This window comes from Panthera onca (genome assembly GCF_046562875.1).
Source record: "Panthera onca isolate mPanOnc1 chromosome E1 unlocalized genomic scaffold, mPanOnc1 haplotype 2 h2.Chr16_ul_2, whole genome shotgun sequence".
Classification (NCBI taxonomy): domain Eukaryota; kingdom Metazoa; phylum Chordata; class Mammalia; order Carnivora; family Felidae; genus Panthera; species Panthera onca.
Window position 1 is genome coordinate 417,022 of NW_027675816.1, and position 14,670 is coordinate 431,691.

The 14,670-nt window shown below is 41.1% G+C and overlaps 1 protein-coding gene across 2 annotated transcripts in view; it reads right to left on the reverse strand.

Moving 5' to 3' along the window:
- Positions 1–10,437, reverse strand: part of NSF (N-ethylmaleimide sensitive factor, vesicle fusing ATPase) — a 143,546-nt gene extending 133,109 nt beyond the window's left edge. For both annotated transcript variants that reach the window (XM_060645794.2, XM_060645793.2), the window contains exon 1: positions 10,105–10,437. In XM_060645794.2, coding sequence (XP_060501777.2) covers positions 10,105–10,422 — 318 coding nt within the window. In that variant the 5' untranslated portion in view covers positions 10,423–10,437. The remainder of the gene's footprint in view (positions 1–10,104) is intronic.
- Positions 10,438–14,670: the final 4,233 nt, after the last annotated feature.

Genomic DNA, 14,670 nt, shown 5'->3' on the forward strand with positions numbered 1-14,670 from the left:
ATATGACTATCCTTTTACCACTGTCACATCATCTTGATTACTGTAGCTTTGTAATAAGTTTTGAAAACAGGTGTGTGTCCTCTAATTTTGTTTTTCATTTTCAAAATTGTTGTGGTTAAAATGGCTTTGCATCTCCATAAGAATTTTAGGACCAGCTTATCCATTTCTGGAAAAAAGGCAGCTGGAATTTTGATAGAGATTGCATTGAATTTATAGATCAATTTTGAGAGTATTTCAATATTAATAATATTAAGTTTTCTAATCCATGAACACAAGATGTCTTTCCATTTACTTAGATTTTTAATTTCTTTCAACATGTTTGAGTTTTTAGTGTACAAGTCTTGTACTTATTTGATTAAATTTATTCATAAGTATTCATAATATTATATTCTTTTTGATGCTATTGTAAATGAAATTGTTTTCTCAATTTCATTTTCAGATTGTTCATTGCTAGTATACAGAAATGCAACTGATTTTGTAGATTGATCTTGTATCCTGCTATGTTGCTGGATTTATTTTTTATAAATCCTTTAGGGTTTTCTATATATAAGATCATGTCATTTGCAAACAGATAATTTTTCTTCTTCCTTTCCATTCTTTTTTTTTCTTTTTCTTGCTTAACTGCCTACCTAGAACCTCCAATATAGTGCTGAATATAAGTGGCAAGCGTACACATCCTTATCTTGTTCCTGATCCTAAAAGGGAAAGCTTTCAGTGTTCACCAGTAAGCACAATGTTAGCTGTGAATTATTCTGTTAGTTGAATTTGGCTTGTTGAACTGAACTTACACAGTGCCAACTCAAGGTTGCTCTGAGAATCTAACAAGATCTGTGAAGGTGTTTTCAAAACTGTAAAATACCATTTAGTTTAAGATACACTTATTCAGTAACTTAGTGCTCTTACTCTAAAGAGTTATCTCTAAATGTTAAAGAAATAAAAACAATGTTTGTGAAGTTTTTTTAAATTCCCAACATCCTGATGAAAGTTTAGCACCTACATCCTTCTGAAGAATGAAGAGGAAGAGAAGAATCTGGAGAAGGAATCAGAACAAAACTAGAAGGCCTAAAGCCTCCTCCCAGTCTCAACCCCTAAGTCTCTTACCTATGGACTCTTCACTTAGCACAACACAGGGCATTCAGAAAAGCAGAAAGCAGAGATGTAAGACAGGCAGGAAGCAAGAGGCAGCATGGTACAGAGAAAAGAACACAAGATTTGGTGGAAAAACTTAGCCATGATTCTAGCTGTTCAGGAAAAAAATGACAATAAAGAAAAAAACAAACCGTGTGGCACCTAAAAGGACATTTAGATAGGTCTAATAAACTTCACATCTTCAAAGGTACAAAATCTAGTGACTTACATCTATAAGTCCACACTGTATTTATCTAAATTGCTGATGTTAATCTGAGTCATTATAATTAAACATAATGTTAATAATTCATGATGTATGTGCTTGTAATATGAAGAAGTTCCTCATTTAATAAAATCAGCTTGATAATAAATATAAGCACAATATATTCATATTATTTATATTTTTATTATTTACAAATAATTGAGTAAAAACTTGGCTGTTAGAAAGCAAAAATTACAACCTATTTTTTGTTCAATGGAACGAATATTTTAATAAATATCTGTAACATCCCAGACACTTTGCTGTGTGTAGATGCTCAATTAACAATGAAGCAGTGACTTTTATTTTTTTGAATACTTAATAAGAAAAAATAATTTTTATTATTTTTTTTTTTTTTTTTTTTTTTAATTTTTTTTTTCAACGTTTTTTATTTATTATTTTTGGGACAGAGAGAGACAGAGCATGAACGGGGGAGGGGCAGAGAGAGAGGGACACACAGAATCGGAAACAGGCTCCAGGCTCCGAGCCATCAGCCCAGAGCCTGACGCGGGGCTCGAACTCACAGACCGCGAGATCGTGACCTGGCTGAAGTCGGACGCTTAACCGACTGCGCCACCCAGGCGCCCCTATTATTTATTTTTGAGAGAGAGAGAGTGCAAGCTGGGGAGGGGCAGAGAGAGGGGAACAGAAGATCAAAAAAGCAGGCTCTGTGCTGACAGCACCAAGCCCAAGATGGGGCTTGAACTCCCGAAACGTGAGATCATGACCTGAACAGAAGTCAGATACTCAACTGACTGAGCCACCCAGGCGCCCCCAAGTCCATGGTTCATAACTTTGGCATACATCAGAATCACTTGCAGAATGTGTTAAAGGAGACTGCAGGGGCCCCACCCAGCAGTTTCTAACTTTCAGTCTGGGGTTGGGCCTGAGAATATACATTTCTGACAAGTTCTCAGATGATACTGATTAGCTGGTCTGCAGATTCCACTTTGAGAATCACTGTATTAAATAAGGAGAAATGAACTTTGTAAAAACAGAAATACTGACAGGTTCGTATCTTCCTACAATAGAAGAGAAAATGTGAAAAAGAGGCTTCAATAATGCTCTTGGGCCATTTCATCATTTAACTTGATAAGTACAATTAAAATTTTTTTGATGCTTGATAAGTAGTAAATTGACTGGAAGGCTTTATATACAAAAATCAGTAACCAGACTCAGTATCAGTGCATGGAGAAAAAAGACTAGCATGAAGTCCAGCAACTGTTTAAAGTTTGATCTATGCCACGTTTTTAATGATCTGATAGTCTGGCAGAGAATATAAAATTAGAATTCAAACTACATTGTCCAAAATGGCAATTTATTTAAGTACTTTGAAATAAATGTTCATCCATTCACTCAACAATCATTCATTCAGTAATACCTCCACACGAAGCTCTGTTCAAGTCTTTATCATCTCACAAAATGTTGTCAATAATATTCTCTAGGGAAAAAGTAACTAGGATAACTAAATTTTTTTAATTCTCCCACACTGAGGTTCTTTGGAAGACCCAGAATCAGTGATAATTGCTATTCTCATCACTTGTCAACCAAGAAAATGTTTGTTCATATGCATATAACACTAAAAACACTTCACAATATTTAAAAATCCACCAGCAAAATACTCTTTATTAGTGAATGTTGGGTTTCAAAAATGACAACTTATTTCTTACTTTAATAATTTTCCCATTTTCTCCACTACCAAAGATCAATATGGTTAGTGCAAAACACGTAAGAACTTTAGCACTTCATTCTGAATTTAGCAAAGGACCAAAATACCCTGCATTACTCATAAACAGCTGATGCTAATTCATTTGGTATTAAATCTATAGAGCACAATGTGTTAGTACTTTTTGGCTTCATGTCAAAAAAAGAAAGAAAGAAAGAAAGAAAGAAAGAAAGAAAGAAAGAAAAGAAAAGAAAATCAGCTTCCTTGAGCAATTCAGCTGAATTTTGTTGAAGTGGTCTTTGTATCTACCCTTGTAAAATAGAAGAAAAAAAAGTAGGTCAAAATCAATAGCAATAAAAATAAATTTTAAATTTAAAGAAAATGATATTTTTTAAAAGAGGAAAGATTATCATATGGAAAAGGGCCAAGAAATGCCAAATAAAGAAAAATAAAGAGGGAGCAAGAATAATTTTAGCATATAGCAAGAATAATTCTAAAGCTATTGTATAATATATATAATATTAAATAATATATTTATAATAAAACATATAATCTGATATATTTAATATAATATTAAAGCTATTTTAATTAAAACACTGAAACTGGTGCACATACAGGCAAACAGAATATGAACCAAAATAGAGTCCAAACTTAGAGTGGACATAAAACACAGAGAGCATTAAAAATCAGTGAAAAAAAGGGTGGACTCAATAATGATATTAAGATAACTGGCTACACATACAGAAAAGATAAAATTAGCTTCCCAATTCACAGCAAACACAAAAATAAATTCCAGATGAATTAAATACCAAAATGTAAAACGCAAATGTTAAACCATTTAGAAGAAAATATTCAAGGTAGGTAAAGATTTCTTTTAAAACACACAAACGTAATAATCATAAAGGTAAAAAAAAAAAAGGTATTTATAGCTAGCTCTAATGAAATTTGTTTTTGAGAGACAGAGAGAGCGAGCTGGGTAGTGGAAGAGAGAGAGGGAGACAGAGAATCTGAGTGGGCTCCATGCTGACAGCTGAGAGTCTGATGCCAGGGTCAAACCCACAAAACATGAGATTGTGACCTGAGTTGAACTCACTTAACCGACTGAGCCACCCAGGAGCCCTTGCTGGCTATAATAAAAATTTAAATGTAAAACTCTGTGGGGCGCCTGGGTGGCCTGGTTGGTAAAGCTGACTCTTGATATCAGCTCAGGTTGTGATCTCATGGTTGTGAGATCAATACCACATCAGGAGCCTGTTTGGGATTCTCTCTCCATCTCTCTATGCCCCTCCCCCACTTGTGCTCGCTCTCTCCCTCTCTCTCAAAATAAACATATGTACATAATAAACAAACAAACAAACTCTATAACTGGGAAAAGATCACTACTGTCTGGGAGAAGCTATTTGCAACTAAATAAATTCCAGGGGTGCCTGGGTGACTCAGTTAAGGTTCTGACTTCTGCTGAAGTCATGATCTCGGGGTTCCTGGGTTCCAGACCCCCACCCCACGTCAGGTTCTCTACTGTCAGCACAAAGCCTGCTTGGGATCCGTCTCCCTCTCTCTCTGCCCACCCCCCCCCCCCCACTCATGCAAGCTCACATGCTCTCTCTCTCTCTCAAAAATAAATGAACATTAAAAAAAAAAAAAAAAAAAAAAAAAAGAGGGGCACCTGGGTGGCTCAGTCAGTTAAGCCTCTGACTTCGGCCCAGGTCATGATCTCACAGTTCGTGAGTTCAAGCCCCATGACAGGCTCTGTGCTGACAGCTCAGAGCCTGGAGACTGCTTCAGATTCCGTGTCTCCCTCTCTCTCTGCCCCTCCCCTGCTGTCTCTCAAAAATAAATAAACGTTTAAAAAAAAAAAAAAAAAGAATTAGATTCCAAAGCATAACTTAGTCCCTACAAAAGGAAAACTCTACAAATCGATTTTTTAAAAATTGCTAATGGCCCAACAGTAAAAATGGGCAAAGGTGATTCACAAAAGAGGAAATCCCAATGACCAGTATGAAAACTGCTCAATCTCACGAGACGTTAGGAAAAAAATGCAAATAAGATTGTTTACATCCATCATATTGTAAAAACTAAAATGTCTGCAATGTTAAGTGCTGGAAAGGACATGAGTAACAGGCACTCGTATACTGCTGGCAAGACTGCAAACTGGTATAACCAGGTAAAGACAAAGGTAACTCATCACCCAGCAATTCTACGTAGCAATGTCCATGTCTCTAGACATATATCCTAAAGAAATTCTTACATATGTATGTAAGGAGACATATAAAAGAATGTGCACTCCAGAAAAAAATTAGAAGCCACTTAAATTATCCTCAGATAATAAAACAGATAATTTTGGTATATTCACAAAATAGAATACTACGTAGTCAACAGAATTAACTGGCTCTCTATATACCAACATGACTAAATTTCAAATGCCATTTTAAATTTTAAAAATGCAGGTTGCAGAAGGAAAGATACAGTATGACACCATACACACAGAGTAAAACACAAAATATATTACTTATGGGCACAAACATACATAAATGTGCACAGAAAGGATCTATACCAACTTTAGGAGAGTGGTTATTTCTGGAAAAGGGTAGTGGAATCCAAAGGAGAATCAAAAGGGATTCAATTCGATCTGCAATGTTTTATTTCTAAAATTTCAAGTTCTGAAACAAATATCACAATATGTTACCACTTAAATCTGGAAGGTGAGCATATGGATATATATGTTATTTTTCAGCATGCTTGAAATCTCTTAAAATGTATATAAATTATACTCGTTTGAGTGCATAGAACTTCTAGAAACAGTTATAGTCATGAAGGGAATATTTAGTTTCCACCATAAAAAGTTGGAAATTATAAGATTAAATCACTAGGAAACTGAAGGTAGTATAATGTAGACCTCAGAGCCCATTCAAGGGTACTAATATTAAAGTATGAAAAAGAATCTCATAAAGAGATTTTTACTGGTACGCCTGACTGGCTCAGTCAGTAGAATAAGTGACTCTTGATCTCGGGGTTGTGAATTCAAGCCCCACATTGGGTGTAGAGATTATTTAAAGAAATAAATCTTTAAAAAAATAAGTAAAAAGCCTCAGAGAGAGAGCGAGAGAGAGATTTTTACCTGAGATACAATACCCAGAGTACAGATCCTTAAGAACTGCATTATAGCAAGTGTCTAGTGCATGGCCAATGCAGAGGTTTCTAAGGGTTCACTGTTCTGCCAATTCAAGAATTTTCAACACCACAATAATATACTTTCACCTTATGCCTCTGCACCTTCATTTAAATACTTGAAAAAATCCACCCATTTTAAGCATAAATTCCTCTGGTTTCAAAAAGGTATTTAATAGTGCTATAAAGACTTCCTTTTTGATGGTCTGCACTCTCTATTGGTAGAGTATTCACACACAGATTAGGTTAAATTCATTCTAAATTTATTTATTTATTTTGGGGGGGGGGGGGGAGAGGAGAGAGTGCACATGTGCAGGGGGTGGCAGGAAGCGCCAGAGAAAGAGGGAGAGAGAGAATCCCAAGCAGGATCCCTGCTGTCAGCGTGGAGCTCGACAGGGGGCTTGAATTCACAAACTGTGAGTTTTGGCTCATGATCAGAGCCGAAACCAAGAGTTCAGACACTTACCCGACTGAGCCACCCAGGCTAGATGAGACTCGTTTTAATTTTTTTTTTTTAACAATTATTTATGAGACAGAGAGTGAGTGGGGTAGGGGCAGAGAGAAGAGACACAGAATCTGAAGCAGGCTCCAGGCTCTGAGCTGTCAGCAGAGCCCGACGCAGGGCTCGAACTCAGAAACCATGAGATCATGACCTGAGCCGAAGTCAGAGGCTTAACCGACTGAGCCACCTGGCACCCCTAGGCTCAATTTAAACAAAAATGTGGGGCGCCTAGGTGGCTCAGTCAGTTAAGCCTCTGACTTCGGCTCAGGTCATGATCTCATGGTTTGTGGGTTCGAGCCCCGCATCAGGCCCTGTGCTAACAGCTCAGAGCCTGGAGTCTGCTTCTGATTCTGTGTCTCCCCCTCTCTCTACCCCGCCTATGCTCATGCTGTCTCTCTCTCTCAGTAATAAATAAACATTAAAAAATAAATTAAAAAATAAATAAACAAAAATGTATTGAGCTCCTAGGTCCCAGGCAGTGTGCAAAGCACAGATGATGATGGTAAAAAACTAACATGGCCTCTTCTTTCATGGAAGATAAATAGTAAAGGCAAATAATCACATCAACATATTTAAAATGACAAACAGCTGGGGCGACTGGATGGCTCAGTAGGTTAAGCGTCTGACTTCAGCTCAGGTCACGATATCACGGTTTCATGGCTTTCAGCCTTGCATCGGGCTCTGTGCTGACAGCTCGGAGCCTGGAGCCTGGAGCCTGCTTCAGATTCTGCGTCTCCCTCTCTCTGCCCCTTCCCCGCTCGTGCTCTGTCTCTCTCTCTCAAAAAATAAATAAACATTAAAAAAAATTGTAAATCACCATTAAATCTCTAACGAAAGGCATACAGTTGTTCAAGAGCATGTAACAAAGGATCCTGACTTGTGTGGGATCAGAACACACTTCTCTCGAGTACATGAGTGATCTATGAGTAGGAGGTAAATGGTTGGGAACAGAACATTACAAAGAAAGGAAACAGCACATGCAAAGACCTTGTGGTAAGAAAAACTACTAAAGTTCAAGGAACTGAATTCTTATATAACCTGAGCAGAGAGAGTAAGAGAATGAGTACAGAGAAGCAGGAGTGGAACCACAAAGGGCCTTAAAGGCCCAGTTCGGATTTTATTTTCTCCCAAAAGTAACTCGATGCTACTGAGGTAGGGGTTTAAGCAGCAACAGGCACGGGAGGAAATAATCAATGTGGAAAATGTTGTAAAGAGACCTCTAGTGAGCTTTCCAAAGTAGTCCAGACCACAAATGATGGTAGTTTGGGGAAATGAAGTGGAAATGAAGATGTAGAGAGGCGGACAGATTGAAGAGATTTTTAGGATATGTTAAAATGATGGAACCCACATGACCATTCCAGTGGCTTCTTTGGGTATAGTTTAAAGCAGCAATGCCCAAGACAGATTCTTTGGCCCTAATAATACCCTTTTTTGTAAGGGGCTGGGGTGGGGGGGCGCACGGGGCGCAGAACAGAACTCAGTGATGAATTTTACGGCGGGGCAGACGATGTGGGGGGGAGAGAGGCGGTATGAAGGATGACCATGACCGCCACCATCACCACCCCACCCCACCCCACCCTGGTTTCCAGCTTATATAAGTGCACGGAAGGTGGTGCCATTCACTGAAATACTAATTTCAGTGAAATAGTATTCACTGAAATACTAGAGAAAGTACTAATTAGGTGGGTTTAGATTTGAACAGTAGACTTTGAGATGCCTTGGTTTTAAATAGGCAGTCCGGCATATTGATCTGGAACTTAAAGGATAAGTCTGGACCTGGAGTAAAATACTGAGCATCGTGGGCATAGAGAGGGTAGGTGAAGAGAATGCCTGAAGAGAAAACGGAGTGAGAAGACAGCCTTGAGGAATATCTGCATTGAATAACAGGGTAGAGGAGGGTGAGTCTGCAAAAGAGAGGTCTGAGTAAAAACCGGAGCAAGGCTGCACAGAAGCCATGGGAAGAGCGTTTTCCATGAAGGAGGCAATGGTCAACGATGGCAAATGCTGTGGAGACAGCAAGTCGGACAAAGAACTGAAAATGTCAATTAAGTTTAGGGACACATTTCAGTAGAGTGATAGGGCCAGAAATCAGACTGCAGTGGGCGGGCTGAGGGGTAAGAAAGTGGTAAACAAATGGGAGACAATAAATGTACACAACTCTATCAAAATTTCTGGCTGAAAAGTGGGAAGAGACAACGGGACAGCTGTGGGGGTGAAGGGAGGGTTTGTCTTAAGATGGGAGAAGCTTAAGCATGTTGAGGGAACAGGTGAATACACAGGAGTGGGATGTCTTAGGTGGGAAAAGAGAATCTGAAGCACGGGTGGATAGATAAAAGGAGAGACTATGGGAAAAAGGAAGAGGAAGAGGTCAAATTAAATGACCTTTAAGGTCTCTTCTCACTCCATAATCTCACGATTTACAATTTCTTTTAGATTGGACATTTGTATGCATGCATAAATCTATGCAAACTTGTTCAAATATTCCGGGATAAATAAATCAGTCAAGCACATCCTTATCCCCAGTGATGCAGTTAATGTCCCCAGGTTGAGGACCAGTGTCATCTCTGGGCAGGATCCATCCCTCAGAGGGCTTTTCAGCTCAACGCACTCTGCAGTACAGCACAGAACCAGCCCTATCTCCCCTTGCCAAACCCATACTACACCGCGATCTTAGGAGGCTCAAGGAGGAAGTAAAATTTAAAACCCTGAAACTACCACATATTCTGCTGCATTCAAAGCGACTGTCATTCATAAAAACAAGCCGCGACACCCCCAATGCATCCCTATTCCAAGCTAAAGACATTCCTGCCTGACCCAACAGTGACAGGTCCCCTAGATGGCTGGGGTTTAACACTAAAAGTCATTTGCACCCCCTCCTCCTCTCCTAAGACCTTTCACTCTGAAGCAGAAATGGGTCCCTAATGTTCCTTCCCAAAGCCCTCGCCCCAACGCAGCAGACGGATCCCCCGCAGTTATTTCAGCGGCTGCACCTAATAAGCCCTCGCAAGGGGGTGCGGAGAAACCCCCAGAGCCGGTCCGACGGGGCTGGGACGGCCACAACCCTGCGGTTGCCTTGGGGGACGCGGGTAACAAGCCCCAAGGGATGGGAAGGGAGAATTAAGGGAGACCCAGGAGACCGGGGTGGGTAGTGAGGGGGGTCACCTCCCCTAGAGCTTCCTTAGAGGGATGGAGTTTCCGAGGAGGGCTAATCCCCTGCCACCGCTCCCACTTCTCACCCGCATGCCCTTCTCCGGCTTGCCGCCCCCTCCAATTCCCCATTCGCTCGGACTCACTCCCCCTCCCCTGGAGCCGGCTGGACCTCGGAGTACCCGCGAGCCCGGCACCCCCGCCTCGAGCCGTAGCTCCGGGGCCGGCACTCACCCGGCCCGCCATCTTCGCGGACACGTCCGGCTCGGCGACTGCAGCTGGGCGCTCAGTAAAGCCCGCCCCCGCCGCGCGCGCGCGCGCGCCCGCCACCCGCCCTCGCGCAGGCGCGCAGCCGCCTTGAGGCCGCGCGCGCGCCCGGCCACGTCCCTGGCGTCCCCGCCCCGCACGGCGCGTGCGAGCTCGGGGGCCGCCTGGGGAGGGCGGGGCGGTGACGCCATCTTGAGCGCGAGAGGTGGGTGCAGTGACTCGGTTTTTTCGAGTGCCTGTCCCCGGGCGACTTCGCGAAGGCTTCTTTTGCGAATCTTGTCCCATCTGGCCGTTTGCGCTGGACTTTGTAGCAAGGCCTTTGATGCTTTAATTACTTAGCCTTGTTTCTCTTTGCCCGTTGCCGCTTGCCCAGGAACGGCCTTTCTGCTTCCAGACCCACTGAATTGTGAAAATGTGCTTAAGAGCGCCCGACACGGGTACAGTTGGTTCTGAATTCAAGTTCTTAATTCAAGCTTTTCTCTGTAGGCGAGCTTGTTTACCTAGCTCCTGGAGATTATCAGCGTTGGCCTTTATATTTAGCTTATGTGTAGCCTGGAAAACGCAGTATTTTCATCAAATTTGAAAGTGAATTGTGATTGTTTCTAGAACTTTATTTTCTATATTTTTAACTTCACTATTAAGTATATTTATTTATAAAGGTAGTGTTTTTAGCAATCTTTGTCATTCCCCAGGGTTGTTTCACTTTAGACCCTAGGGTAGAATTTGAGTGAAATATGCCGTAAACTCATCCATTTTTTACCTCGATGTACCTACTATACTATTTCCTCACTGGAATCTCAGAATAGAGGATAATAGGGGCGCCTAGAGGCTCAGCCAATAGCGTGTGTGACTCGATCTCGGGGTCGTGAGTTCAAGCCCCACATTGGGCATGGAGCCTGCTTAGAAAGAATTAAAAAAAAAAAAAAAGACGACTAGGGGACAATAATAGGATAAATAATAGTAACAGCAGCAGCGCTATGCAAGAAGGTTGAGATTCTGCCCAACAGTTTTCTTGATGCTTTTATTGCCCCTGCCAGCTTAAATTTTCTCCATATTTACACAAGACAAGGAGAAACAACAGAATTTGTTATCTTTCATTTCTCACAGATGATTAGGAAAAAAAATAGTTTTTCCAACATGAGCCAAGGAAAAAAATTAGAAGAGCTGGGCTTGCTTAGTGGTTTAAAATTGAGAATAAAAATGAGTAAGTGACCTGAAGGCAGGCCAGGGACAGAAGTAAAAAGATCAGTTTTATAAACTCTCACACTGTACCTGAGAACCATCCTGCTTTATTGAACAAATCAGATGTTAGCTAGATCATCAGTGAGTCAGAGTTTATCAGGGAAGACAACTAGTTGAACTCTGATCTATTAACGTGCAAAAACTACATAAATAATCAGAATGAACTGGGGAGACTGGAGGCTTGGGTTCTTGTCCCTGTTCTTTCTCTGCCAACTCACTTGCCATATCCCTTAACCTCTCTGAGCCCCAGTTTCCTTACTGTCTTCGCAAAGTGAGAGGTATAATTAGATGTGCTTCATGGTTGTGTCTTACATTTTTTGATACTTTGAATTGGACTCGATCCATCAAAAAGATTTACCAAACGGATCCAGAAGATGACAGTGTTTCCCAGTCCAATGACCTCCTGTGATTTTCAAGGCCAGAGAGTAACACAAATATATTTATACTGCTGGTTTGTTACTAAGTAAAATAGATTGCAAGGGAAAATGTCTTTAATGTGTCCAACAAGGAGGAACACTTTCCACCTAGGAAAGATAGGCCTCCTTGTTGGGTTCCAATGTGTCTGCTTAGAGCATGTATACCCGTGATAAGCAGTCCTATGTAGCATCTCACAAGTGGTATCAGAGTCACGTGCACAATCCTGCAGGTCGGTGTAACAAAGAATCTCTCCGGTAACATGAGCTCTTGTCCTTAAGGTGCTTAGTATCCAGCTGGAGCAGAAGGATTCTGAGACCTTGCTCCAAGCTGTCTCCGTGTCTGTGCTTCCTGTCTGTGCCTTGCTCTGATATTCAAGGTTATCTTAGATCTAGTGGAGCTGATTCTGCAACACCTTTGAGCAATCCTTACAGAGATAGTCAATAGACAATAAATATTTTGCTGCCCCAAATCTGTGTCCCCCTTTCCTAGTCACAGTTCTTCCAGCTCATGCAGCTTGGAAATATTGTCAGACAAAGTGCCCTGCCATCCCCTGGCCCAGGAGGGAGCACAGAACCCAAGCTCCATCTGTCAGATGCGGTCTCTCCCCGAGCAACTGCAATCTTGACTATCCTGAGGAAGAAAGAAAACAGTGGATTTACTGCAATGGTGTCACCTTGAAAAGACCATTCCTGAATTATTTAGACCCCTGGAGTTTATCTGGCTTCTGTCTTAGGCAAAATCTGGCTGTTCCCCTTTGTCTTCATTTGTGTGTGTGTGGTCACTTTCCTTTTTCTTTCCCTCCCTCAAAAAAAAAATACTTCCCTCAGCTCTTCGTTAATCCTAAAACCTTTTTAACAAGCTTTCCTTTTACAATGAGAAAATAGGTAAGACAGCTAACAATGATTTAAATTTATCCTTCTTTTGGGCCGCCTGGGTGGCTCAGTCAGTTAAGTATCTGACTTCAGCTCAGGTCATGATCTCATGGCTTGTGAGTTCAAGCCCCACATCGGGCTTTGTGCTGATGGCTCAGAGCCTAGAGCCTGCTTTGAATTCTGTGTTTCTGTCTGTCTCTGCCCCTTCCCTGCTCATGTTCTGTCTCTGTCTCCCTCTCTTTCTCAGAAGTAAATAAATGTTTAAAAAGTTTAAAAATAATAATAAATAAAATAAATTTAACCTTCTTTTTAAAAATGCCCAACATGGGGCTTGAACTCATGACCCTGAGATCAGAAGTCACGTGCCCTAGTGACTGAGCCAGCTTGGCATCCCTAAATTTATCCTAAAGTATAAATGACTGACATCATTTTCTAAGGGCTGGAGGGTGTTTTAGGGGGACCAGGAGGTGGATGAGGTGAGACTAGGGATAGAGCCAGAGAGGAAAGGGGTATTAGGTACCTCAAATGAGAGTGCAAAAGATAATGACCTAGTAAGGAATTGGATATAGCAGTATCTAGGATAAATAGCAGTGAATAGTGGGAGGTGGGTAGTAAGGATTTGATCAAGATCAGTTCTTGTTGAACATAGCTACTGGGTGACTCAGTGTGATGGCCAATTTTATGTATCAGTTTGGCTGGGTCACAGTGCCCAGATACTTGGTCAAACATTATGCAGCATGTTTTTCCACGAGGATATTTTTAGATGAGATTTACATTTAAACCCATGGATTTTGAGTAAAGTAGATTGCTCTCCATAATGTGGGTGGGCCGCATCTAACCAGCCAAAGGCCTGAATTGACTAAAAGGCTGATCTTTTTGGAGCAACAAGAAATTTTCCAGCAGACTGCCTTTTGAATTCATCAGCAATATCACATCGTCTTGGTTCCAGCACGCTGCCTTTAGACTTGAACTGCAACTCTTTCCTGAATCTCCAGCTTGCCAGCCTCCCTTATCAAATTATTGGACTCCTTAAGCTTCCACAACTGCATGAGCCAATAAATCTTTTTATTTTATATGGATACATATTATATATTTAATCTCAATATATATCCATTGAGTCTGTTTCTCTGGAGAACCCTGACCTGGTTACATAGACATTTTGGTTTAACAGTCGTAACAATTTAACTGGGGGAAAAATTTCTTCCATGTTTTGAAGAATGAGGGCAATAGTAAACAACATAGAAGTGAACTGATTCAGTGTCATCTTGTTTATTTAATAAAGCAGTGCAGCTTTTTGGCACTTGCCATGTTACCCAGAATGAAACTACCTTTTGCTTGCGGAAACTCTAGGGTTAAACGAATGATGGGGGGCAAGAGAAAGGTGTTTTAGTCACTTTAAGGCGTGGGTTTCAATGATCTTGCAATAAGACTGCATGCAGGTGTTTCAGAAAACAGTGCTATGCAGTGAATTCGTCACTGCATTGTAGATGTCAGCATCCTCCAGTGGCCGTGTGTATGTGAGTGACAAGGACCTGCCCACCCCTCTTGTAGGAGATATCATTGTAAAGCAAATAAAAGCGGTCTCCAGAGGCCCTTTTATACCCTTCCCTCTGCACCCCCTCCTCTCTTTCCCAAGTTCTTCCAGCATTAGTAACCTAATATATCATTCCTCCCAGAAGTATATGCAATTTAAGAGAATATTGCTGGGAGAGCGATGCCTTCCCTAAGGAAACAAATTGCTACTGGCGAAATTTCAAAAATTGTGACATCTCTCTATATGTGGATAATAATCCTTATTCTTGCCCCTCCAATCATAACCCACAGGTCAGCCACCCATGCCCTAAGCTTAAGGGAGCCTTGCTGAATATTGCATTTTACAGCCCCATCATTGCCAGTTTTAGGAAAATGGAGTTGCCATCTGTTTGTTTTCTGTCAGAGAAACCTATTTTCCAAAATGATGGATAAGGCCAGGGGACGGAGCAAAATGAGGAAAGGATGTGGA